Source organism: Urocampus carinirostris, chromosome 11, assembly GCF_059441175.1.
Source record: "Urocampus carinirostris isolate Australia breed hairy pipefish chromosome 11, RoL_Ucar_1.0, whole genome shotgun sequence".
Classification (NCBI taxonomy): domain Eukaryota; kingdom Metazoa; phylum Chordata; class Actinopteri; order Syngnathiformes; family Syngnathidae; genus Urocampus; species Urocampus carinirostris.
The window spans coordinates 6,208,763-6,236,076 of record NC_142359.1 but is presented as its reverse complement, the minus strand read 5'-3'; the positions used below and the strand labels follow the sequence as shown (position 1 = coordinate 6,236,076).

General features: G+C 41.4%; 1 protein-coding gene across 4 annotated transcripts in view; it reads right to left on the bottom strand.

Moving 5' to 3' along the window:
• Window positions 1-27,314, bottom strand: part of LOC148356291 (sodium- and chloride-dependent betaine transporter-like) — a 63,210-nt gene that overhangs the window by 2,933 nt on the left and 32,963 nt on the right. For 2 of the 4 annotated variants that reach the window (XM_088347898.1, XM_088347899.1), the window contains exons 11-16: window positions 26,003-26,115; window positions 22,915-23,052; window positions 19,452-19,554; window positions 16,225-16,325; window positions 12,115-12,261; window positions 504-706 (exon numbers count right to left, since the gene is read on the bottom strand). In XM_088347898.1, the coding sequence (XP_088204024.1) occupies window positions 545-706; window positions 12,115-12,261; window positions 16,225-16,325; window positions 19,452-19,554; window positions 22,915-23,052; window positions 26,003-26,115 (764 nt within the window). In that variant the 3' untranslated portion in view covers window positions 504-544. The remainder of the gene's footprint in view (window positions 1-503; window positions 707-12,114; window positions 12,262-16,224; window positions 16,326-19,451; window positions 19,555-22,914; window positions 23,053-26,002; window positions 26,116-27,314) is intronic. The other 2 variants (XM_088347901.1, XM_088347900.1) reach the window with 1 other exon arrangement.

Genomic DNA, 27,314 nt, shown 5'->3' with positions numbered 1-27,314 from the left:
GTATCTTGTTTTAGAACGATCTTGATGTTGCTGTGATGAGTTGAGTGAATTAAACTCAATTCCAAGTGTTTATTGTCATATGCACAGTAAAGTTGCGAGCGAAAAAGAAAATAGAAACTAAGGAATGGTTGGCATTTCTTGAATCCCAAGACTTTAACCTTCCGAATGATATTTGAAATGACGCATTTGAGTGACATCGTACGGACACCGCATCCGCACGTGTCTACGACACGTATTTGCTTCTTTGCAAGCTTTGGGAATGTTAAGGGGGTAATCAGTTGGACTGAACCATCTGACTGTTTTGTCCACGTTCCCATTGAAGCGCCTTATAATCCGGTGCGCCTTATTTATGGAAGATATAGGACCAAAAACTATTTTTTGGGGGTGCGCCCTATAACCCGGTGCGCCCTATAGTGCAGAAAATACGGTAATTTCAACCTTGTATCTCATAAACAGTGGAGAAAATAAAATATTACTCAATGAAATGTTCAGATGCTGTATACCTGATTCAACTGTAAACACACCAGATGATTTCCTGAATCCTCTAAACGTCGCTCAAGTCTCCCATGGCCATTTTTTCATTGTCCGCTCTCTCCGTTTTGGCTCGGGCAGGTCCGCGGACGACAAAACCGAACAAGGTCAGGGGGGCCTGGTGAGGTCTAGCTTGGCGAAGGTCGCTGGATGGCGTAGTCATCTTCTCGGGAGTCTAATGGACACATTGGATTTAATGAGAGAAAACAATGACATGTACCGTAAATTCCGGACTATAAGCCGCTACTTTTTTCCCCAAATGTTCAGCCCTGCGGCTAATTCAGTGAAGCAACCTCTGAGTTTAAGCATTCATTGCCCGTAAAGTTAAGGTACGTTCCGATAATGAGGAAGACGCCCTTGATGGCGATAATTATGAGCAGGAAGTTGAGGACGATCTAGCGTGAATTCCCCAAATACGGGATGCTATTAATTATCAGTCACGTTTGATAAATTGCGAGCGTGATCCTACTAGCGTGTTGCTACCTGTCACAGTCACGGTTTGGGATGAAAGTTATATTACCGTATTTTCCGCACTATAAGGCGCACCTAAAAGCCTTTATTTTTTTCAAAAGCTGACCATGCGCCTTATATTACAGTGTGCCTTATTTATGGATCAATATTAAGTCGCAAAGTCTTGCAACTAACTTGCTGCCACCAACTAGATTTTCCCCTGAACGCCAAGTAGTCCGCGGTGTATGCTGGGATTTATTTACCGGCGTTTCATTGGCTAACCAATGTGTCAATCATCATTTGAATCAGTCACTATTGGCTAAAGTTATTCGGAGGTCAAGGGGCGGATCCTTTTTATCATTTACAGGCTGGCATTGGCTTAAACGGCAAAACAAAGACTGCAATTGGCCAAAAAAGATGTGTCAATCATCAGTTGAATCGATCACTATTGGCTAAAGTTATTCGGAGGTCAAGAGGCGGATCCTTTTTATCATTTACAGGCTTGCATTGGTTTAAACGGCAAAACAAAGCCTGCAATTGGCCGAAAAAGATGAATGTGTATAGCACGTAGCTGACGGCATACAGAAAGCATTTTTTACTATACTGTATTTGTAAATATTTTATTCTCCTGGATTTAATACACTCACGGATATAAGAGGACCACGGCTGCACATTATTATGAACACAACGACTTCGGTGAGCTACTCCGGCTATATATTTTGTTTCAGACTGAATTCGATGATTCTGTGATAAGCGGTGCAGATAATGGATGGAATGGAGTGTTTATTTTTAAATTAAACTCAATTCCAAGTGTTTATTGTCATATGCACAGTAAAGTTGCGAGCGAAAAAGAAAATAGAAACTAAGGAATGGTTGGCATTTCTTGAATCCCAAGACTTTAACCTTCCGAATGATGGAACGGTGCATTTGAGTGACATCGTACGCACGTGTTCTCGACACGTATTTGCGTCTTTGCAAGCTTAGGGAATGTTAAGGGGGTAATAAGTTGGACTGAACTATCTGACTGTTTAGTCCACGTTCCAATTGTAGCGCCTTCTAATCCGGTGCGTCTTATGTATGTCAAAAATAGGACCCAAAACTATTTTTTCGGGGTGCGCCCTATAACCCGGTGCGCCTTATAGTGCGGAAAATACGGTATTATTATTAAAGCTTTGAAAACTCTCTTAGTGTACCGTCTGTCTTCGTAAATATGTGTAACCGTGTATAATATGTATTTGCAACTGTATATTTTTGTAATGTATTTATTTTAGAGATTTACAAATTAAAAAGAAGGGGCGGAGCAAACGCGGGCTGATGGAAAGTGGGGTAAAGCTGCGCTACCGGTAGATCTGTCTGTTGTCGCAGCGGAAAAAAGTGGATATTTATTTTTCCCACCTTTAACTTTGGAAATATACATTTTGTTTCCTTGGATTACTTTCAACGGGACCCGGACTTTACAAGTCTGCATTATACGTTAATTACGGGTATCGTTTTCCATTTGTGATGCCAACTGTGGTACTAGGACTCGACTGTGGTTCTAGAATTGTGTACGATATTGCCCCTTACGGATAATGAAGCATACTGTTTGTAGTGTATTATGATTTGACCGATAACGGATAATGGATAATTAATAAAGAATATAGTACAATAAACCTCTACCATCGACCCCAACCCCCCTCAAACCAAAACAAGTTACAATCGTAGGACTTTCAGCCTGGTCTGGGTTAAACTTGTGATTGTGTCACAAGTTTAAATGCAGGCGCACGCGGCTTATGCATGGGTGCGGCTTGTGTAAGTACAAAAGTGACATATCACCCAAAAAGTGGTGGGTGGGGCTTATAATCAGGTGCACTCTATAGTCCGGAATTTACGGTATATAGAAGAGGTGATCTGTCAGGGCCTGCAAAGCATTCTCTGCTGGTCTAAAAAATATCAGAATCATGTGTGTTCATTATAATTGGTCTGTGAATACTTATAAATAATTCCAAATTGTCTGTCTGCTTACTTTTATTACTTTTCCCCTGGTTGGACTCATTCAACCAATCCCATTTCAGCCATTACTTGTTGCCAGAAATCTACCTTGGAGGTCTTCACAATTAGTCCTGCAGGCCCTGGTGCATTAAATAAAAGTTAATGAAGCTTTTTGGTTTAGCCAATCAGATTTTCAATTGCGGAGCCAGAGCCTTCTAGCTGGCCTCAGGGAACGGTTTGACAAGCTGCAATCGGCTAGGGGGCGGTAACCGAAGTATCCGGCCCACGAGACAATCCGTAGAGTAGTGCAAGAGAAAAACGAGCTGCAGGTTCAAATATGTTCACTTGTTGTTGCCAAAGCCAGGTCCCTCTCACAAAGACAATGCACTTTTATCTTGTCTCTCTCTCTCTCTCTCTCTCTCTCTCTCTCTCTCTCTCTCTCTCTCTCTCTCTCTCTCTCTCTCTCTCTCTCTCTCTCTCTCTCTCTCTCTGTCTCTCTCTCTCTCTCTTCCCTTTTTCTCTCAATTCCTGTATCTCTCTCTTTCCTCCCTTTCACTCTCTGTCTCTCTCTCTGTCTTTCTTTGTTCGTCTTTGTCTCTTTCTCCCTCTGTGTATTTTTACCTTATTTTGCCCTCTCTTCCTTTTTTTCCTTTTCTCTCTCCTTTTTCTCTGTCTCTCTCTTGCTTTCCCCTTCTCTCTTTCTCTCCTTCTCTTTTTCTCTCTTTCTATTTCCATTTCTTTCTTTCTCCCTCTTTCTCCACCCTCTTTCACTATTTCTCTTTTTATCTCTTTTGTTTCTCCTGTCCTCTTTCTATATCTCTCTCTTTTCTCTATCTCTCTCCCTCTCTCTTTCTTTCTCCCTTTTCTTTGTTCCACCCTCTCTACTTTTCTCTCTCTCTCTTTCTCTTATCTCTTTCTCTCTTTTTTCTTTCTCTTTTATCTAAAAGTCCAGCCCCCAAGAGAATGTCCAGTCTATTGTGTGGCCCCCGAGTTAAAATGAGTTCCCAAAGCGCTTTACAATGTGCTTCACATTTCCCAATAGCAGCCTTGCAGCCATGTAAGGCGCTAACCTGCTTATTGGGGGTTTTAGGGGTTCAGTGTCTTACCCAAGGACACTTTGACATGTGACACGGACGAGCCAGGATTCGAACTGGGATCCCTTGATCCCAAGACGAGCGCTCTACCTCCTGAGCTACCGCCGCCTGTACTGTTGTGTTCTGTTTTTTATGCTTTCAGTGAATGCGATGTCTTAAAGATTCGCCGTCACATGGTTTGCAACAAACAGGAAGTCACAAGGATTTCTATGGACGATATAAAGGAGCCTCACAGGTTCCGTCTGTGTCGGATATTTGTTCTCTTTGCAGCAGGGAATGTTCCTTCATATTTGAATACTTCGGTGCTTTCATCGAAACTGTGCAGTGGAATGTTTAAAATATTTGCTATCACAAGTTTTGGAACAAAGATAGGATTTCACGAGGTTTTCTATGGGTGATAAAAACAGGGGTTGGGAACCAATGGCCTGAGAGCCATAAATGGCTTTCTTCACGAGTATATACAGTGAAGAAAATAAGTACCGTATTTTCCGCACACCTAAAAGACTTTATTTTTTTCAAAAGCTGACCATGCGCCTTATAATACAGTGCGCCTTATATATGGATCAATATTAGGTCGCAAAGTCTTGCAAATAAGGCAAGCAGCCGCCGACTCGATTTTCCCCCGAAGGCGAAGTCGTCCGCGGTGTATGCTGGGATTTATATACCGGTGTTTCATTTCCTAACCAATGTGTCAATCATCATTTGAATCAGTCACTATTGGCTAAAGTTATTCGGAAGTAAAGGGGGCGGATCCTTTTTATCATTTACAGGCTCGCATAGGCTAAAGGGGCGAAACAAAGCCTCCAATTGGCCGAAAAAGATGAATGTGAATCACACGTCGGGTTGCACTACGGCATAGAGAAAACATTTTTTACTATTCTGTATTTTTAAATATTTTACTCTCCTGGATTTACTACACTCACGGTTGTAAGAAGACCATGGTTACGTATCATTATTGAACGTGATGGCTGCAAGAGAACTTAGGTGAGCTATGCGGCTTTATATTTTTCCGGTATCTTGTTTTAGAACGATCTTGATGTTTCTGTGATGAGTCTATTTTTAAACTAAATTCAATTCAAAGTGTATATTGTCATATGCACATTAGAGAACCCCGTTTCCCTGCACAATGAAATTCTTACTTTGCTGTCCACACAGTTGCCAGCAAAAAATAAAATGGAAACTAAGAAATGTTTGGTATTTCTTGAATCCCAAGACTTTAACCTTCCGAACGATATTTGGAACGATGCATTTGAGTTATTGGTGACATCGCACAGACACTGTTTCCGTACATGTCTGATAATCCGGTGCGCCTTATGTATGGAAAATATAGGGCCAAAAACTATTTTTTGGGGGTGCGCCCTATAACCCGGTGCGCCTTATAGTGCGGACAATACGGTATTTAAACACCAAGCTATTTTGATATTCCTCCCACTTAAAAATCATGGAGGGGTCTGAAATTTTCATCATAGGTGCATGTCCACTGTGAGAGAGATAAACTAAAAAGAAAAATCCATTAATCACAATGGATAAATTTTTAATGATTTATTTGTGTGACACAGATGCAAAGTATTTGAACACCTGAGAAAATGAATGTTCATATTTTGGTAGTGTTGCCATTGTTTGCTATTACAGAGTTAAAATGTTTCCTGTAGTCTTTCACCAGTTTTGCCCACAATGCAAGAGGGATTTTGGCCCACTCCTAAACACAGATCTTCTCCAGACCAGTCAGGTTTTTGGGCTGTCACTGAGAAACACGGAAATTAAGTTCCCTCCAAAGATTTTCGTTAGGGTACGGAGACACTACTTGGTTTCCCTCGCTGTGTGCTTCAGGTCGTTGTCGTGTAGGAAGACCCAGCCACAACCCATCTTCAATACTCTGACTGAGGTTGTTCCCCAAAAGCCCCAGTCATCCTCTCTTTAATACAGTGCACCCGTCCTGTCCCATGTGCAGAAAAACACCTTTTCTAAGAGGTTTCATTTTGTTTCTTCCTTGATTTTGCAATGACTTTTTCAATTGGTTTTGGTATGTTACATCCATCCATCCATTATCTGCACCGCTTATCCTCAGTAGGGTCGCGGGGGTGCTGGAGCCCATCCCAGCTATCTTCGGCCATTGGGTAGGGGACACCCTCAATTGGTTGCCAGCCACTTGCAGGGCACACAGAGACAGACAACTCACTTGCGCACACAGAGACAGAAAACCCACGCAAGCACGAGGAGAACATGCAAACTTCACACGGGGAGGCTGCAGTAGCTGGATTTGAACCCAGAACCTCTAAACACTGGGGCTGTTTCCTAACCACTAGAAGGTAATATTTTTCTAAGGGGTCTGCCATGATGTGATCTGATCTCTTAACTAAAATAAATAAACTCTAAAATAGGAGACTTTGACACTTCAAGGGACAAACTTGTTGTGTGAAAATAAAAGGGAATACCTTTCGATTCAGTTTTCTATTTGGCTTATGATGGACATAAAGTCCTGCGACTGGCTGGCAACCAGTTGAGAGTGTCCCCTGCCCACTGCCCGGAGATAGCTGAGATGTGCTCCAGCACCCCTGCGGCCCTACTGAGGATAAGGAGTGCAGTTAATGGATGGATGGACTTAAAGTGTCAATTATTACTAAAAGAGCTTCTTTTTTTTTCAAATCGTAATGTATTTTTCTGATGTTCTGGTATTAAAAAAGGAATTTTAATGACTTGTAAGTAAACTACTGCAAAAGTGCTAAAAACAAAAAAGAAGAAGCCAAATTGAGAAAGGAAAAATGGCTTCCAGGACAAGCCCATTGATTGATCATTTGCTGGAAATAATTATATGGATCATAAAGACAAATATATCCTAATAACCCACCAAAAAAATTCTGCAGATCTTCTGAACCATTTCCCACTATGCAATAAAATGTACTAGAAAGATCATTCAACATTTATGAGTGCGGATGACTGCCAGGAAAAACAATCGGCCCGAAAGTACCATACACGGGCCAGAGGGTATTATGTATTTATTTAAAAAATATTGAAAAGTGAAATATGACTGTAGGTTGGTTGGACAGAATAACACAGAAGGTTGAAGCAAAATTATCCAGTCTGGCTTTGGTCAATGTTAAACCAATATAGGTTATTTTTATGTCCAATTGCTTTTAGAGTTTAAATTTGTATTTTTTTAAAGGGACATTGCGTATTAATCATTAATAAATCAGCGCCTCCAATTGGTAAATACAATCTTCATTCATTAGTGATTTATGTCTTGGCCCCGCCCGTTTGGCGCCTGAATGGCTTCCCTCCTATCAAAAGTGCTCTCATTCACTTCTTGTCAGTCCATCAACGAACCTCTGTACTTGAAAGACTTGTGTCTTGACTCTGTGTGGTTTCCTGCGCGTGTATCCAGTATCCGGTATCGACCCCGTCTGTCTCGTCCTGTCCAGTATCTTGCTCCAGTCTACAGTATTCGATATCGATCTTGTCTGGCTCCTCCTGCCCGGTATCTTGCTCCAGTCTCCATTATCCGATATCGATCCCGCCTGTCTCGTCCTGTCTGGTATCTTGCTCCCGTCTCCAGTATCCGGTACCGATCTTGTCTGTCTCCTCCTGCCCGGCATCTTGCTCCAGTCTCCATTATCCGATATCAATCCCACCTGTCTCGTCCTGTCCAGTATATTGCTCCCGTCTCCAGTATCCGGTATCAATCCCATATGTTTCCTCCGGTCCAGTATCTTGCTCCAGTCTCCAGTATCCAATATCGATCTTGTCTGTCTTCTCCTGCCCGGTATCTTGCTCCTGTCTCCATTATCAGATATCGATCCCGTCGGTCTCGTCTTTTCCGGTATCTTACTCCCGTCTCCAGTATCTGGTATCGATCCTGTCTTTTTTCTTCCGGTCCGGTATCTTGCTCCAGTCTCCAGTATCTGATATCGACCCCGCCTGCCGCCTCCTGCCCGGTATCTTGCTCCAGTCTCCATTATCAGATACCGATCCCATCGGTCTTGTCCTCTCTAGTATCTTGCTCCCATCGCCTGTATCAGGTATCGATCCTGTCCGTTTCCTCCTGTCCGGTATCTTGCTCCAGTCTCCAGTATCTGATATCGATCTTGTCTGTCTCCTCCTGACTGGTATCTTGCTCCAGTCTCCAGTATCGAGATATCGATCCCGTCTGTCTCGTCCTGTCCGGTATCTTGCTCCCGTCTCCAATATCCGATATTGATCCTGTCTGTTTCCTCCTGCTCGGTATCTTGCTCCAGTCTCCATTATCAGATACCGATCCCATCGGCCTCGTCCTCTCCAGTATCTTGCTCCCGTCTCCTGTATCCGGTATCCAAAGCTCCAATCTCCAGTATCTGATATCGATCCCACCTGTCTCCTCCTGCCCGGTATCTTGCTCCAGTCTCCAGTATCAGATATCGATCCCGTCGGTCTTGTCCTCTCCAGTATCTTGCTCCCATCTCCTGTATCCGGTATCAATCCCGTCCGTTTCCTCCTGTCTGGTATCCTGCTCCAGTCTCCAGTATCCGATATCGATCTTGTCTGTCTCCTCCTGCCCGGTATCTTGCTCCAGTCTCCAGTATCTGATATTGATCCCGCCTGTCTCGTCCTGTCCGGTATCTGGCTCCAGTCTCCGGTATCGATCCCATTTGTCTCGTCCTATCCAGTATCTTGCTTCAGTATATGGTATCGATCCCGTCTGTCCCGTCCGGTATCTACCCGTGTTTCCTGTATTGATCCCATCTGTTCTGTCCGGCCTCAATTTCGTCTGCTTCTGACTTCTCTGTCTCACTTCTTCAGCCTAGCAATTGCCGCATCCCTGGCGTTTGTGTTCAGGCACATGACTGCCCCATTCCCGTAAAATAAAGCTTGTGAGAAAATGTTACGCGTCTGGGTCCTCCGTCTTTGCGGGCCGCGGCAACTTGTATATTAAACAAACATACAAGAACTACCATATAAACAAGCATTTTTTTCAAATACTTGCAGGTTGATATAGTTGTATTTTTTTTATAGCATATAGTGGCGAAATATTACACAGTGTCCGTTTCAGGGTTTTCCTCTCTTCCTTCATAAACAAAATGGTGGTTCAAGTTACTTGTTTGAACAGTTGTTGAAAACGGATAAAGTGCATCTGTAGTTGGAGAACCAATGATGTTGAGTACCATATTTATGAGTTTTGTACCTGAGATAACTGAAACAGTGAATCTACAATAGGTCAACAGCCAAGTAGAGATGTGTCACTGTATGTACTATAAATATATATTCATATGTGTCTTGACTCTAGACCAGTGGTTCTTAACTGGTCTGACTTGACAAACCACCATAACACCGTGTTGACAAGCTCCGACACAAATCAAGCCCTGTTTATTTGTATAGCCCTTAATCACAAAGCGTCTCAAAAGTCTGCACAGATCACAGATAATTGCAAACCACAGACTATTATGTCACCATCCCCTGATCTAAAACCTACATGTGAGCAAGGATAAACTCAAAAACCTCAGGATGCGTCAAGTCAAGTCATGTTTATTTGTGCGACCCTTAATCACAAGGAGTCTCAAAGGGCTGCACAGACCACAGATCATTGCAAACCACAGACTATTATGACACCATCCCCTGATCTAAAACCTACATGAGAGCAAGGAAAAACTCAAAAACCTCAGGATGAGTCAAGTCAAGTCATGTTTATTTGTATAGCCCTCAATCACAAAGAGTCTCAAAGGTCTGCACAGACCACAGATTATTGCAAACCACAGACTATTATGACACCATCCCCTGATCTAAAACCTACATGAGAGCAAGGAAAAACTCAAAAACCTCAGGATGAGTCAAGTCAAGTCAGGTTTATTTGTATAGCCCTTAATCACAAAGATTCTCAAAGGGCTGCACAGACCACAGATTATTGCAAACCACAGACTATTATTACACTATCCCTCGATCTAAAACCTACATGAGGGAAAAGAAGAAAACAATTTGATTTCTGAAGTCAAAGTATCGTACAGTTTTAAACAGACGTAGTGGAATATCCTCACCTTTTTTTCTAAAAAAAAAAATTACCAGCAAAAAACAAACGGACTTCAAGTGCCGTATATATTGGAATACAAGCATACATTGCAAACAACCACCTAAAACTGCTAGCCACATACTAAAAGAAGGTCATACCTAAAATACTAAAAAAAATGTGTACTTAAACAACGATAAATACTCAATTGTGCACATAAGATCAATATACTAGTAAAAAAGCTAGGAATATAACCTGTTTAAACAAAATTACCTTATCTTCAAGCATTGCTTCAATGCAAAGACTTGTACTATAGGTTCCTATTTAGCAATCATTTCCTTCTTCGACTCTTGTTTTCAATTTTTCCTTCCCCTTATCACTAACTTTCTTGGGATAAATAATTGTGGGCAGAAAAGGGAAATATAAAAAAACGCAATCGCAATCAAATGTGATTGCTTTCAGACATTATCGCCATCTACTGTGTAATTAACCCTCTGTTTTTTTTCTTCTTCTTGGCATTGTTTGGCAAAGAACCATGACCCACTAAAACAGAGTTCGCGACCAACTTTAGTTCCCAACCCACCAGTTGAGTAACAGTGCTCTGGGCTTCAGCTGCATTGCCGATGTGACAAAGTGGTGCACAAGACAATTAGGGGAAACAGTGGGGCCTATGAAGAACTGTTGCCAACTGTGCACAGAGGAAAACTGCAGTGGTATGGTCACGTCAGAAGATCTTCAGAACTGGCCAAGATGATTCTCCAGGGAACAGTCCAAGGGTTTTGGAAAAGGAGAGACCGAAAAAGAACTGGGTTGACAACGTCAAGGAATGGACTGGTGCCAACTTTGTCACCACCCATAAACAGGCCAGGAACCATCAGCAGTGGAGAAAGCTGTCCAAAGCTGGTTCCTCATCGATGCTCGGTAACCCAGGCGGTGTAGGGATCCGTGAACCAAGATATTCACTCCATTCATTGGATAAAATCCAAACGGTCATCCATACCTGTCAACCTGTACGTTTTTGCCGTACAAAGTATGTTTATTATGAATTTTAAGACGTACGAGAACATCTGTGCGGAAAAACGCAAATTTGTCAATGATGGGTACCATCCGGTATACACCAACTATCACGAAACGGCAAATCAATCAAGTCAAACGAGTTCGCCGTGGTAGCCTCTATCTCGGTTTTGTTTGTTTTCGTTGCAAACGAAGCAAGCGGTTTGATGCTACTGTGCGCATGCGTCTGCCGCCTGGGGATTTCCCATCATGCATCATTCCGATCACACGGGAGCAAAGCGAAAGCAGAGCAGTAGGGCTTCATTACAACATAGCTTTGAATTTTCTTTTTCTATCATCAAGTCGCAATGGCCGAACCTGAATTATAACGCCAGAAGTCATTCTGATCTGAAAACAACAGTCAATTTGCAAATCATGTAGTCTTAAAAAACAATGGATTTCATGTGGTAGTTGTGTAGTGAAAGGAAGTCCGTCTCTTTTTAGAGAAGCGGCTTTTTCGGCTCAACTCATTAGAGAGAGCCGGCTCTCCAACGGCTCACTTGCTTTGATGCATAATATTACGGATTATGATGTTGTATAAAGAAGTTAAGAAAAAAAGGAAGTATAAAAGGAGAAAATGAAAAAAGACAGGTTTGTGGTTATCCCTTGAATCAGTATATTACCAACAATAATTGAATGCAGAAAATGAATTCATAATTTGAATAAGAACATGTATTATTCTACTTAATTATATTTGCATGTATTATTTTCCTTCTAGTGAAAGTCCAAGCCACTTCATTTTTGAACTTTTTTTTATAATAAACTTCATTCATGTCGAGCAACTCGACGTAAATGTTAATTAACAATAAATATGATACAACGAAACGCATGTACAATATAACATGTTAAACTACATGAATAAACACGATTGAAAAAAATATGGTGTAAGATTATTTTGTATTTTGTAAGAGAAAATAATTTTAAGGGCCTGGAGCCCTGGAGCTTGACAGGTATGGTCAATTTTTCAATGTTTCTCGTCATGGTGGTAATCAAGCCGAGCTAGGTTTTTAGTTTTTTTTTAGCTAGCTTTCAGCAAGCACTCACCCTCCACAAGGTGAAGAAGACGAATGCCGGGATGCATATGATAGACGTGAGGATGAGCAACGCACCAAGGGCCATCGCCGCCGAGCCGAGCTGGTAGTCGTACACCATCAGCGAGTGTGTCCTGGCCACATCAAAGAGCATGGTGATCTGTATTAAAATAAACGGAAAATTCAGTGAATAAGAATAGGTTCGAACTGCAGAGCATAATGCTGAAATGCTCAATTACGATTTTTGGATCAAATCAGATGTTTTTGTGACTTGTGTGTGATCTTCTGTGAGAAGGCCACAAGTATCCCGCATGTGCAGAAGAGGATACATTTAATTTGCTCATTGTTTGCGGAAGTAGTCATGGTTGCTAACTCCGGAGCGTATCTAATTGTAATGTTATTTTGCTACCCGTGACAGCACTTGAACAATTTTATCTCATCTCATCTCATTAGCTGCACCGCTTATCCTCAGTAGGGTCGCGGGGGTGCTGGAGCCCATCACAGCAATCATCGGGCAGTAGGCAGGGGACACCCTGAACTGGTTGCCAGCCAATCGCAGGGCACACAGGGACAGACAACTCGCTCGCTCATTCACACCTAGGGACAATTTGGACCGGCCAATTAACCTGAAATGCATGTCTTTGGAATGTGGGAGGAAACCGGAGTGCCCGGAGGAAACCCACGCAAGCACGGGGAGAACATACAAACTCCGCACAGGTAGTCCGGTAGCTGGATTTGAACCCACACAGGAGGTTCCCGAGACCTTAGAACTGTGCCGCACACGCGCTAACCACTGCGCCGCCGTGTTGCCCAACAATTTTATCATTTAAAGAAAAAGATTAAGACGAAAGAGAACCTGGATTTTGACTATGCTGTTGCATTGTTTCAGGTGTTTGAGTCTTTATCAACATTATTGTCACAGTTGCCATGGCGCCCAATTGGCCCCGCCCGAGTGGCGCCAGATTTGGCTCGTTAACAGATTGGCTTTCTGTCTACTTTAAGCTCAGCACTGTCACGCTTCCCTTGTCAGCCCGTCAACAAACTTCTGCCCCGCAAGATGTGGGTTTCGCCTCAGTCCCGTTCTGTTGGTATTTTCCTGTCCGGTATTGTTTCTGTTTATTTTGTCCTGGTTAATTTCGGTTTCCAGTTTTTGTTTCTGTCTATTTTCGTCCTGTTGTTTTTTTCCCCAGTTTCCGTTCCCGTCTAGTTTCTCCTGTTTATTTTCGATATTCTGATTCATTATCTATCCTGTCTGTCCCGTCCTGTCCGATATCAACTCGGGCAATTGGAATCGATCTCGTCGGTCTCTGGCTTCCTGTCTCTCCACGCCAGACCGGCTGCCTACCTTGCATGACCCCCCATTTACCGTAAAAGAAAAGGCTTGTGTGAGAACGTCACGCGATTGGGTCCTGATCCTGTTCTGGTTCTTGACAACTTTACTTTAACTTATCAATGACATCTAATCAGTTATATTTGGAGTGGAGGCTCTTTACTTTTTCAGCATTGGAGCCAGTACCGTATATGCCCGCGTTCGGTCATTTATTTTCAAAAAGTGCCTGGTTCTGATAAGATCCCTTAAGTCTGGCCAGAACAGAATGGTCACCATAAATATTAATAGAATCCAAAACCTCGCTTTCCCTCATCTAAATGTTCTCCCTGTTTCCGCCGTGGTTGTTGATCTATGCTGAATAGTAACATGTGTGTCTATTATCAATGACATGCAGGTCGCACAAATGCGTCACAACGGTTCACACAGCAGTCGCATTCCAAGAGATCGAATGTTTATCAGAGTTAGGACCACATACTGAGAAGGAAATTCAATTTTTTTGAGAGGAAGTGTTTGAGGAGTATGTTAGGAGCAGTGCTACCTCTAAGCTGCGCGCGTGCGCAATTGCGCACTGCTCGCACGTTCTCAGCGCACAAGAAAATCTAGCCAGCGCACAAAAATGAGGGCTCAAAATGACTAATTAAGAAGCGACTTAAGTCAAAGTTACAGTGCATGAAGGTCAAAATACACGGGTTACCCTGACGTTGTGTCCTAAATTCGGTATTTTGAAGTCAATGTCGAACGAAGTTGAAAAGTAAAGTCAGTAGAGTTTGTTATGAACCGGCTATGTCGGCTCGGCTCACTAAAAGGACCCGGCTCTTTCGGGTCCTAAACGGCTCTTCAGGTTGTTTTTGCTTCTTTAATCCCAACATGACCAAATATTATGTAACATTATGCCCAAAATGACTTAAAGGAATGGAGGAATAGAACAAAAAAGAAAAAAATACCAAAATGAAAAAGTAGTGAAAAGCTGAGAAGAGAAGAAAAGAAGGAAACATTTAGAAAAAAGCCAGAAAAAAAGAAATGTAGGAAAAAAAAGTGAATACAAAACAAAAGAAAAAAGTAACAGCTCGGAAAAAATACACAAAATGAGTTTTTTTAAAGGAAATTAGAAAAAAGTAGAAAAAAAACACAGAAAAAAGAAGAAAAAGTTTGTGTTGCATTCAAATCATTTCCAATTCTATCAAGTGAATCTTTTTGCCAACATTGTAATTCCACTAAAAAATGGGATTAAGTACAGTTCTGTATCTTACAAGCGACTCAATAAGCCCCCCAAAAATGTTAATATTATGCGACAAAATATATCAGGAAATAAAAAGAAATGGATATCTTGTGAAAGAATTGTAAGAACAAACGACATTTTTAGGCCGTACAACCTTTGCAATCGTAGATGAGTCAATTCATTCAAAAGAGAAAATAAATTTTGCGTTGCCGGAAACTCAGCAAAATGTAACTTGATGTCAAGTTTTGGACATGTTTGATAATGAATTATCTTGCCACACTGGGGATTATGGTTGCTCACTGTTGTTTCGAGCGTTGCTCACCGACTTTGTGTGAACGCTCAGACCCGTAAGGAAAATTACAGGGAACATTGGTTAGGAGTGACAAGATTGGATGGATTGAGAAATGAAATGAATGAGAGGCAGAACTGGAGTCGTAGTGGAACTGAGCAAGCGTGTGGATAAGGGAGTACTCGGTTGGTTTGGACACATGGAGAGGATGGATGAGGAGCGAATGTTGAAGATAGATAGATATAGATATAGATATAGATATAGATGTAGATATAGATAGTGATATAGATAGTGATAGAGATAGAGATAGTGATAGAGATAGATAGATATAGATAGATCTAGATAGATCTAGATAGATATAGATAGATATACTGTAGATAGATAGATAGATAGATAGATAGATAGATAGAGATAGATAGATGTCTAGATAAATTTCTAGATATATAGAGGGATAATTATATGTCTAGATAGATAGATAGATAGATAGATAGATAGATAGATAGATAGATAGATAGATAGATAGATAGATAGATAGATAGATAGATAGATAGATAGATAGATAGATAGATAGATAGATAGATAGATAGATAGATAGATAGATAGATAGATAGATAGATAGATAGAGAGAGAGATAGATAGATAGATAGATAGATAGATAGATAGATAGATAGATAGATAGATAGATAGATAGATAGATAGATAGATAGATAGATAGATAGATAGATAGATAGATAGTTAAATGTCTAGATAGATAGACAGATACATAGTTAAATGTCTAGATAGATAGATAGTTAAATGTCTAGATAGAGAGTTAAATGTCTAGATAGAGAGTTAAATGTCTAGATAGATAGATAGATAGATAGATAGAGAGATAGATAGATAGATAGATAGATAGATAGATAGATAGATAGATAGATAGATAGATAGATAGATAGATAGATAGATAGATAGATAGATAGATAGATAGATAGATAGATAGATAGATAGATAGATAGATAGATAGATAGATAGATAGATAGATAGATAGATAGATAGATAGATAGATAGATAGATAGATAGATAGATAGATAGATAGATAGATAGATAGATAGATAGATAGATAGATAGGACCACATAGGAAAGTGGCCTGGGTCTGGAGTGAAAAAATAGGATATGTGCTGTTCAAAACAACTTTAACAGATCTTATACTGGTCACGTTAGTGCAAATAAATTCGATAGTCCTCCAGTGGGAACCTAGCCGAAGTCAGCCAGGGGCATGCCATGCGGACAACAGGAAATAAGCTACCGTGCAGAGCAGCGGCGTGACGAACAACCAGCAGTACTTGAGCACGGGGAATGGCCGGTAACCAATCATGTCTTCGATGTTGTCCAAAAAACGATCGGCACCTGGAAACGTAAAAAAAACATTGCTTTGGACTGTATTTGCTATGAACTAGGCATGACAAACATACAGCCGCGGGCTGGATCCAGCCTGGTGGATGATTTAAAGCACAGGTGTCAAACAGGCGGCCCGCGGGCCAGATCAGGCCCGCTATGGGATTGAATCCGGCCCGCGAGACAACACTCAGAGAAGCGCAAGAGAAAAACAAGCTGCAGGTTGAAATATCTCAACAAAGGTGCCTCAAACAAAGACACTATACTTGTATTTCTTTCTCTCTCTCACTCTCTCTCTCTCTCTCTCTTTTCCACCCTTTTCTCCTACTCTCTGTCTCTTTCACTCTCTATGTTTTCTCTTTTTCTCTTCCTTTGTTGCTCTTTGTCTCTTTCTCTCTCTGTGTCTTTTTAACTTCTGCTCTAACTTCCTTTCTTTCCTTTTCTCTCTTTTCTTTCTCTCTTCCTACCCTTTGCACTTTCTTTTCTCTTTTCTCTCCTTCTGTCTTTCTATTTCTCTTTGGGTTTCTTTCTTTCTTTTTCGTTCCCCCTCTCTCACGACTCCTCCTCTTTTTATCTCTTTGGTTTTCTCACGCTCTCTCCCTCTCCCTCTTTCTTTGTCCCGCCCTCTCTCCGTTTCCCTCCTTCTTTCTCTTATTTCTTTATCTCTTTTTTTGTTTGTCTTTAATCTACAAGTCCGGCACCCGACGGAATGTTTGTTCTATCGTGTGGCCTCTGAGTTAAAATGAGTTTGACACCCCTGATTTAAAGTTTAAATTTTAAACCGACTCGCCATACAATTTTGAGTATGTCAAAAGAAGAAGCGAGTCTCTGGGTCATTTTTAGCAAAAGTTATGCCAGTTCGAATCCCGGCTCGTCCGTGTTACATGTCGAAGTGTCCTTGGGTAAGACTCTGAACCCCTAATACTCCCAATAAGCAGGTTAGCGTCTTACATGGCTGCAATACAAGGCCGCTATTGGGAAATGTGAAGCAGACTGTAAAGCGCTTTGGGAAGTCATTGACTTGAAAAGCGCTATAGAAATGCAGATGATTTCATTTCATTTCATTTTTTAATGAATGAAAAACAAATGTTCTCTCCGGTGGCTAGAGGGCAGTGTTGAGTTTGTATAGCGTGGTGAGTTGGTTCAAACTGCATTCATTCAACTGTTAAAATACAGTTACAACATTCAATGCCAAACATCTAATTTAATATTTTTACCCCAATGTTTGTGAATAAAAGCATGCATGCCAACCTTTTATTTTTAAAACAGCGGTAGATTTGATTACACGCTCAATTTTTACACGCAAAACCCAATCCGCCTGCAGAATATTACAAAAAAAACAGCAGCATGTGTTTGTTTAAAACTGGGATTTCAAACGTTTACCAAAATAAAAATCAAATGGGATCGTTGAAGCGGTTCATTCAAGTACAGGGACACTTCAAAATAAAGCAGCAGTGGGCTAATATAGTAGTCTCGGGTCAAGATTTTTTGTTCCATTGGTTCATTATCTGCGCCGCTTATCCTCAGTAGGGTCGCGGGGGTGCCGGAGCCTATCCCAGCTATCCTCGGCAGGAGCAGGGGACACCCTGAACTGGTTGCCAGCCAGTTGCAGAGACAATTCATTCATTCATTCCCACCTAGGGACAATAAGGACCTACCAATTAACCCGACATGCATGTTTTTGGAATGTGGGAGGAAACCGGAGTGCCCGGAGGAAACCCACAGGCATGGGGAGAACATGCAAACTCCACAGGGGAGAGGCTGGGGTAGCCGGACTTGAACCCTTAAACCCTGAATCTCTGCACCGTGGGGCTACGTGCTAACCACCCAGCTGCTGTGCCGCAATTTTTTTTTTTTTTTTTTTTTTAAAAACTGTTTATTTTTAGTAGAAAGCGGTAGACTTTTTTAAGGGGTAGAAAAGTGGTAGTCTAAGTATAAGCATTTGGTCAATTGTGACTTACAAAATAGCAAATAATTTTATACCATATTATTTTTTCATACTGAGTTGCTCGACAAGAATGAGGTTTATTTTGAAAAAAAGTTCAAAAATGAAGTCGCTTGGACGTTCACTGTAGAAGGAAAAATACACGCAAATAAAATCAAGTAGAATTTTCTTATTCAAATTATCCATTTTCTGCATTCAATTATTGTTGGTAATATACTGATCAAAGTGATGACCACAAAGTCTTTTTTCATTTTCTCCTTTTATACTTCCTTTTTTTCTTAACTTCTTTTTACAACACAATAATTCGTAATATAATGCATCAAAGCAAGTGAGCCGTTTAAAGAGTCGAGCCGAAAAAGCCGGTTCTCTAAAAAGAGACGGACTTCTTTTCACTACATTAAACCGCTCGCTTGGTTTGCAATGAAAAAAACAATACCGAGATAGAGGCTACCGCGGCGAACGCGTTTGACTTGATTGATTTGCCGTTTCGTGATAGTCGGTGTATACTGGATGGTACCCATAATTGACAAATTTGCGTTTTTCCATACAGATTTTCTCGTACGGGCAGCACGGCGGCGCAGTGGTTAGCGCGTGTTCTAAGGTCTTGGGAACCTCCTGTGTGGGTTCAAATCCAGCTACCGGACTTCTTGTGCGGAGTTTGTATGTTCTCCCCGTGCTTGCGTGGGTTTCCTCCGGGCACTCCAGTTTCCTCCCACATTCCAAAGACATGCATTTCAGGTCAATTGGCCGGTCTAAAATTGTCCCTAGGTGTGAATGAGCTAGTGAGTTGTCTGTCCCTGTGTGCCCTGCAATTGGCTGGCAACCAGTTCAGTGTGTCCCCTGCCCACTGCCCGATGATGGCTGGGATGGGCTCCAGCACCCCCGCGGCCCTACTGAGGATAAGCGGTGCAGCTAATGAGAGGAGATGAGATGAGATGGGATTTTCCCGTACGTCGTACACGTCTTAAAATGCATAGTAAACGTACGTTGTACGACAAAAACGTACAGCTTGACAGGTATGAAATTCCAAAGTAGGCTGAGTGATTTGGCATAATAGTTAAAAACCAAGCTCCAAAACTTAGGTTGACATTCTTTTACGGATCTGGATCCGGCCTGCCTGAAATCAGACAATCTGGATCTGGTCCCAGAGCCATACGGAGTTTGACATCCCTGCTTTAAAAACCAGTACCTACCATAGACCCAGCCTATGACTATGCTCTCGACGGAGGCGATGATGAGCAAGCTGGTGGTGCTCGGACCAAAGTTGTCGATCAGGTGAAACAGCATGAATCCTCCCTTAAAAATTGGAAATGGAATGTATCAATTGATTACAGTTATAGATACAAAAGTCACTATATTTGAACTATATTTCAACATATTGAACAGACTCAGAGACAGTTTCTTCCCCACAGCCATTACCACCCTAAACAGACACCGCACAAAAAACTGAAAACTGTTGCAAAAAACTACCTCACACGTATGTAAAATGGTACTCACGTACATGCTGTCTGCACTATGTTTGTTCACTGCTCAAACAGACACCGCACAAAAAACTGAAAACTCGTGCCAACACTACCTCATACGAATATAATGTTACTCATGTCTTGTTCTTGCACATGTCGACTGCACTACGTTTAATGCTCAAATTGCACAATGTCTGACCATTTCCTGTTTCATGCTGACTATGTTTGCACTATGATGACTTTGCACCAAATGCAATATTGCACAACCGTTACGATACCGACGTTATCACGACAACCCTGTATGTAACATCCCACATGCCGACATTTCTTGTGTAAATACCATGTAAATTATAACTATAGCCTTATCCCCCTTGTCTTATAACATTATCTTCTCTGTTCCTTTATCTTCTTGCTCATACCTCACTATGAATGTGTAAAACTGGAGTGTCATGCCCAATTTCGTTGTCACAATATGTTAGCCCATTTGTAACAATGACAATAAAGGTATATTCTATTCTATTCTATTCTATTCTATATTTCTTTTCGACAAAATTATCACAGATACATTGACCGCTGAGGTTTGTGTTTGGTGAGACACAGTCAGATTTACAAATATATAAACCTACATCTCATTTATCATTTGATTGGCAGAGCCATTAAGTAATAGATAAACTGTAGCATGGAAAAATCAATTGTTTTACTACTTTTGTCACGGTTGCCGTGGCGCTCAATTGGCCCCGCCCGTGTGGCGCCAGCTGCGGCTCATTAACAGATTGCTTTTTCGTCTTTTTAAACTCAGTGCGCTTTCTCTTACTTTGTCAGTCCGTCAATGAACCTCTGCCTCGCAAGACGTGGGTTCTGACTCGATCCCGTTTTCCTGTTGGTATTTCCAGTCCGGTATTGTTCCCGTTCATTTTTGTCCTGTTTAATATCGGTTTCCAGGTTCGTTCCCATCTATTTTTGTCCTGTTTATTTTCGATATCCTGTTTCATGATCTATCCTGTCTGTTTTGTCCTGTCCGGTATCGACCCCATCCATCCGATATCAACTCGGGCAATTGGTATCGATCTCGTCGGCCTCTGACTTCCTATCATTTCACACCAGACTGCTGCCGAACGTGCACGACTCCCCATTTCCCGTAAAATAAAAGGCTTGTGTGAGAAACGTCATGCGTTTTGGTCCTGATCCTGTCCTGGTTCATGACACATAGTACCTATTCATTAAAAATAAGACAGACTATGTACAATAGAAATAAATATAAAGTGTGTAAACTCAGTTCCTTTGATTTACCAAATAAATGTTTGATCGAGAATAACAATAATAAACCATGTCAATGTTAGCCTCTATAACAGGGGTGTCAAACTCATTTTACCTCGGGGGCCACACGATAGAACAAACATTCTCTCGGGGCCGAACTAGTAGATTAGAGAGAAAGAAAAAGAGAGAAAGAAATAAGCGAAGGAGAGAAAAGAGAGAGGGTGGGACAATGAAAGAGAGGAAGGGAGAAAAAGAGAGAGAGAGAGAAGAGAGAGGGAGAGAGAATGTGAGAAACAAAAAAGATATAAAGACAAATAGTGAGAGAGGGGGAAAGAAATAGAGAGAAAGAATGATATCCAAAGAGAAATAGAAAGAGAGAAAGGGGGAAGGGGGAAGGAGAGAAAAGAGAAGGAGAGAAAGAGAGAATGGGAGAAGGAGAGAAGGGGAAAGCAGGAGAGAGCGAAAGAGAGAAAAGGAAAAATGGAAGAGAGAGCAAAAGAAGGTAAAAAGACACAGAGAGAGAAAGAGACAAAGAGAAACAAAGAAAGAGAGAGAGACACAGAAAGTGAAGAGAGAGAGAGAGAGAGAGAGAGAGAGAGAGAGAGAGAGAGAGAGAGAGAGAGAGAGAGAGAGAGAGAGAGAGAGAGAGAGAGAGAGAAAGAAATACAAGTACACCGTCTTTGTGAGAGGCACCTGTCTTTGGCAACATCAAGTGGACATATTTAGACCTGCAGCTCGTTTTTCTCTTGCGCTTCTCTGAGCGTTGTCTCGCGGGCCGGATTCAATCCCTTAGCGGGCCTGATCTGGCCCCCGGGCCGCACGTTTGACATCCCTGCTCTATAATGACATTTTCGTCTACTACCAGTGATCGGGGACAGTTCGGATTCCGACACCTTCCATTGTGTTAGCGTCCGAAGCGACTCACTCCATGGTAATAAACTCGCATTTTATTTCATTAATCTTATCTTATTTTTCTTATTGCTATATTTTAATAAGGATTTAACTGTGTTTAGCAATTTTCATGCTTTTCAGGTTTTTTGTCCTGTTTAATATCGGTTTCCAGTTTCGTTCCCGTTTATTTTTTGTCCTGTTTAGTATTCTCTCCAGTTTTCGTTACCGTCTTGTTCGTCCTGTTTATTTTCGATATCCTGTTTCATTATCCATCCTGTCTGTCTGTCCCGTCCTGTCCGGTATCGACCCCATCTGTCCGATATCAACTCGGGAAATTGGAATCGATCTCGTCGGTCTCTGGCTTCCTGTCTTTCCACGCCAAACCGCTGTCTGACGTGCATGACTCCCCATTTCCCATAACATAAAAAGCTTGTGTGAAAACGTCACGCGTTTGGGTCCTGATCCAGTTCCGGTTCTTGACAACTTTACTTTAACTTATCAATTAAATCTATCCGCTGTTCTTTTTTTTAAAAAAAGCATCAATAGGTAATCCTCCATTATGAAAAAAAAATCCATGCAACGAGGAAAAAAAAATGACTGGATGCCTTGATTTGCTCTTAGCTTATTAATACTATCACTAATTATATTGTTGATGTATGTTATAGAATCCTTGTCTTATTATCGCCCCTCTGGCTTGAGGCAGGAGGAGTCTTTGCCTCACTCTGTAACTGCTCGGCATTGTATGACGTTACGTTCTAATACAATGTGAAAATTTAGCGTTTTTTTAAAAAATAAAATTGAAAAATGTGAGAGGAATTTAATACTGAATAAACATTTAAGCTATTATAAATATATATTTCCGTTATTAAGGGTAAGGCAGGACCTCCTGGCCCTCCCCTGACTGCATGTCACTGCCACCAGTGATTATCCAAATTCAAATATGAACAAACTAACACTTATTACCCATTACAGTTAAAGAAAATTAAACAACAAATGAAATAAATGACAACATATTTCACATTTTTCAACAAAAAATAGTAAATACCTCTGTAACAAGGGGAAGGCCCAGCAGGAAGCAGGCGACACAGACCACCAAGACCAGGATCTCCCAAGCGTAGGGCTTCCTCATTTGCTTCGGGAACAGATCGCTAATGGACCGTGCTAAACTCTCCACGCAAACAAACTGTTGAAAAAAAACATTTTTTTTTGTTTACAGTCATACTCTTCCATATACAAGTATGTCTGGACACCGAAATTTTAGATTTACAGGGCTATTTGGAACAAAAATCGAGCTCGACGTATGAGTTAAAATCCAAGGAACGAGCATTCCCAGAGGCTACCACTAGAGACTGCTCACCGCCAGATGCAGCTAATCCCGCAAACTTGTTTTATATAAGTTTGTTTTGATCATATTGCTTCTCATTTTGTGGCTTTTTGTGACCCTAACCGTGAGTCCCCGGAAAGGGAAAAGGTAAAGTTTTTTTCCGGGAGAAAAAGGGAGAATAAGGTCAGACTAGTAAATTAGAGTGTGTGTGAGAGAGAGAGAGAGAGAGAGAGTGAGAGAGAGAGAGAGAGATGAGAGAGAGAGAGAGAGAGAGAGAGAGAGAGAGAGAGAGAGAGAGAGAGAGAGAGAGAGAGAGAGAGAGAGAGAGAGACAACAGAAAGAAAAACACACGGTGATAGAGAAATAGAGAGAGAGAGGGGGTAGGGACAGACAGAGACTGATAGAGAGAAAGAGAGTGAGGGACAGACAGAGACAGAGAAAGACAGACAGAGAAAGACAGAAATAGAGAAACAGAAAGAAAAACATGTTGAGAGAGAGAAAGAGAGAGAGGGGGTAGGGACAGACAGAGACTGATAGAGAGAAAGAGAGTGAGAGACAGACAGAGACAGAGAAAGACAGACAGAGAAAGACAGAAATAGAGAAACCGAAAGAAAAACATGGTGAGAGAGAGAAAGAGAGAGAGAGGGGTGGGTGGGGACAGACAGAGACTGATAGAGAGAAAGAGAGTGAGAGAAAGACAAAGACAGAGGAAAGACAGACAGAGAAAGACAGAAATAGAGAAACAGAAAGAAAAATCATGGTTAGAGAGAGAAAGAGAGAGAAGGGGGGTGGGGACAGACAGAGACTGATAGAGAGAAAGAGAGTGAGAGACAGACAGAGATAGAGAAAGACAGACAGAGAGAAAGACAGAAATAGAGAGAAACAGAATAGAAAGACATGGTGAGAGAGAGAGGGGGGGGAGACAGTCAGAGACTGATAGTGGGAAAGATAGAGAGCGACAGACACAGACAGAGACAGAGAAAGAGAGAAACAGATAAACAGAAAAAAAGACATGGTGAGAGAAGGAGAGAGAGAGGGGGGCAGACAGAGACTGATAGAGAGAATGAGAGAGAGAGAGGGACAGACAGATAGTCAGAGACAGAGAGAGAGAGAGAGACAGACGGACAGATAGTCAGAGACAGAGAGAGAGAGAGACAGACAGATAGTCAGAGACAGAGACAGAGAGAGAGAGAGAGAAAGAGAGAGAGACAGAGAGATAGTCAGAGACAGAGACAGAGACAGAGAGAGAGAGAGAGAGAGAGAGAGAGAGAGGGATCAAAAATGAAACATAGATCGGAAAAAAACTACTACTGCGCCTGGTTATTTTAAGTGGCTCAGCCTGGTTTTGGTGACATCAGTTGGACGTACTTAAAAGTGCAGTTCATTATTTGACTTTTTTTTATTTTCTCTTGCGCTTCTCGCAGCATTGACCGAGTTAAAACCCATGGCGGGCATCATTTGGCCCGTGCCGCAGGTTCAACAGCACCTACAACCTGAGACTGGAATTCAAGGACAGCCGTGGCTGGTTTAAGAAATTTAAGAAAATGACTCTGTGACCCTGTGGTTTGGCATGAAGAAGCAGTGAGTGCAGGTTACAAAGCGTTACTAGAATAAAAGAAAAAAAAAGGTTCTTTAAGAAATCTTTGTGTATGCGTTGTTTTATGTATCACTAGGGTTGGGTAGGGTTACTTTAACTGGATTACTTTCAATTACTTTTGGATGACTCCAATACCAAATATGCTAATAAAAGACAAAAGAAACTAAATATGAATAAAATGATGACTCACAACACGTGGTAAGCTTTCTCTCCTGGCTTTGATCTCTTTGATCTCCGGCAATACGAACATAAAATGCGACCAGGGTTGGGTAGGGTTACTTTAACTGGATTACTGTCAATGACTTTTGGATTACTCCAGTACCAAATATGCTAATAAAAGACAAAAGAAACTAAATATGAATAAAATGATGACCTACAACACGTGGTAAGCTTTCTCCTGGCTTTGATCTCTTTGATCTCCGGCAAAACTAACATAAAATGCAACCGGAGTTGGGTAGGGTTACTTTAACTGGATTACTTTCAATGACTTTTTGGATTCCTCCAATACCAAATATGCTAATAAAAGACAAAAGAAACTAAATACGAATACAATGATGACCCACAACACGTGGTAAGCTTTCTCTCCTGGCTTTGATCTCTTTGATCTCTGGCAAAACTAACATCAAATGCGACCAGGGTTGGGTAGGGTTACTTTAACTGGATTACTGTCAATGACTTTTGGATTACTCCAATACCAAATATGCTAATAAAAGACAAAAGAAACTAAATAGGAATAAAATAATGACTCACAACACGTGGTAAGCTTTCTCTCCTGGCTTTGATCTCTTTGATCTCCGGCAAAACGAACATAAAATGCGACAGAAACAAAATGAAAATAAATCCAAACAGCTTGCCAACATCATTTTTGCCGTTCCATGTATTCCGTTACTCCCCAACCCTGCACAAAATTTAGTCATTTTATTCATATTTAGTGTCTTTTGTTTTTTATTAGCATATTTGGTATTGGAGTAATCCAAAAGTAATTGAAAGTAATCCAGTTAAAGTAACCCTACCCAACCCTGGCGCCACACATATACCTTCGGTACATTAACAACCGTGACTCCCTCCAAGGTAAGTTCTCATAATAAACTCACATTTTCTTTTGTTGATTTAATCTTATTCATCTCATTCTTACATTCAGGCATGAAAATGGATTAGGGCTAAAGGTGATTTTTTTAAAAGAAAATGGCGAGTGTGCAATTTAAGACGTGCCTGCGTGTCCAGACCCAGGAGGAACATCATGAGGAAGAACAAAACGCTCCAAAAAGCAGCACCGGGCAGCATTGAGAGTGCTTTGGGGTAGGAGATGAAGGCCAACCCTGGACCTGTATGACACACAGAGTTGAGACTATTTAATGCCAATATATCGAAAAGCATTACCGTAAATTCCGGACTATAAGCCGCTACTTTTCCCCCAAACTTTCAACCCCGCGGCTTATTCAGTGATGCGGCCAATGTATGTCATTTTTCTAACGGCCGCCAGCGGCGCTCGAGTACAAAAGGTAAGATTTAGACCGGTGGGATATATGCGCCGAGGAAGACTGCAACTTCTTAGCTTGAGCGCAGATTAAATTAGCGTAGACATATCCTCATCATGCAAATTGCAAAAAGAAAGGCACATGACGCAATTGAAAGCTAAACGCAATCGAGCAGTCCGATAAAGAAGGAAACAGAGCTACTTTACCCCGCGAGCGTGTTGCTAGCGTGTTTTTGAATAAGGGAGCGTGGGACGACGTCTATATGACAAAGTCTCTTTCCCATACTGAAGGAAGACGACTTTGATGACGTCAGTTATAAGGAGGAAGATGAGGACGGCTTACCGTGCTTACTACAAGTACGGTAGGTTTATTTATCAGAGCTGTTTACTGTGTAGCAAGCGTGTTGCTAGTAGCGTTTTGCTACCCTTCACAGGCACGGATTGGGATGAAAGTTAAAATATTATTATTAAAGCTTTGAAAACTCTCTCGGTGTACCGTCTTTCTTTGTAAATATGTGTAACCATGTATAATATGTATTTGCAACTGTATATTTTTGTAATGTATTTATTTTAGAAACGTATTCTGATATGTTTTTGTACGAGCAAATGAGAAAGAAGGGGCGGGGCGAACGCGGGCTGACGGGAAGTGGAGTAAAGGTGAGACGTGTTTGTGGACGCGGCCGACAATAGTGGATATATATTTTTCCCACCCTTACCTTTGGAAATATACACTTCTTTCCTTGGATTACTTTCAACAAGCACCCGGACTCTGCAGGTCTGCATTAAATCTTAAGTACCGGTATCATTTTCAGTTCATTTTGCCGGCTGTGTTTTTGGACTGTATTGGGTATGGATTAATTTCGTGTTTGTATTGCGGTTTTGCATCGTGGGCGCATGCGGCTAATATACAGGTGCGGCTTGTGTATGTACAAAATCGGTTTTCCTCCCGAAATGTGGTGGGTGCGGCTTATAATCAGGTGCGCTCAATAGTCCGAAATAGTCCGGAATTTACGGTAATTTACAGGAAAAAACATATTTTACCTTACA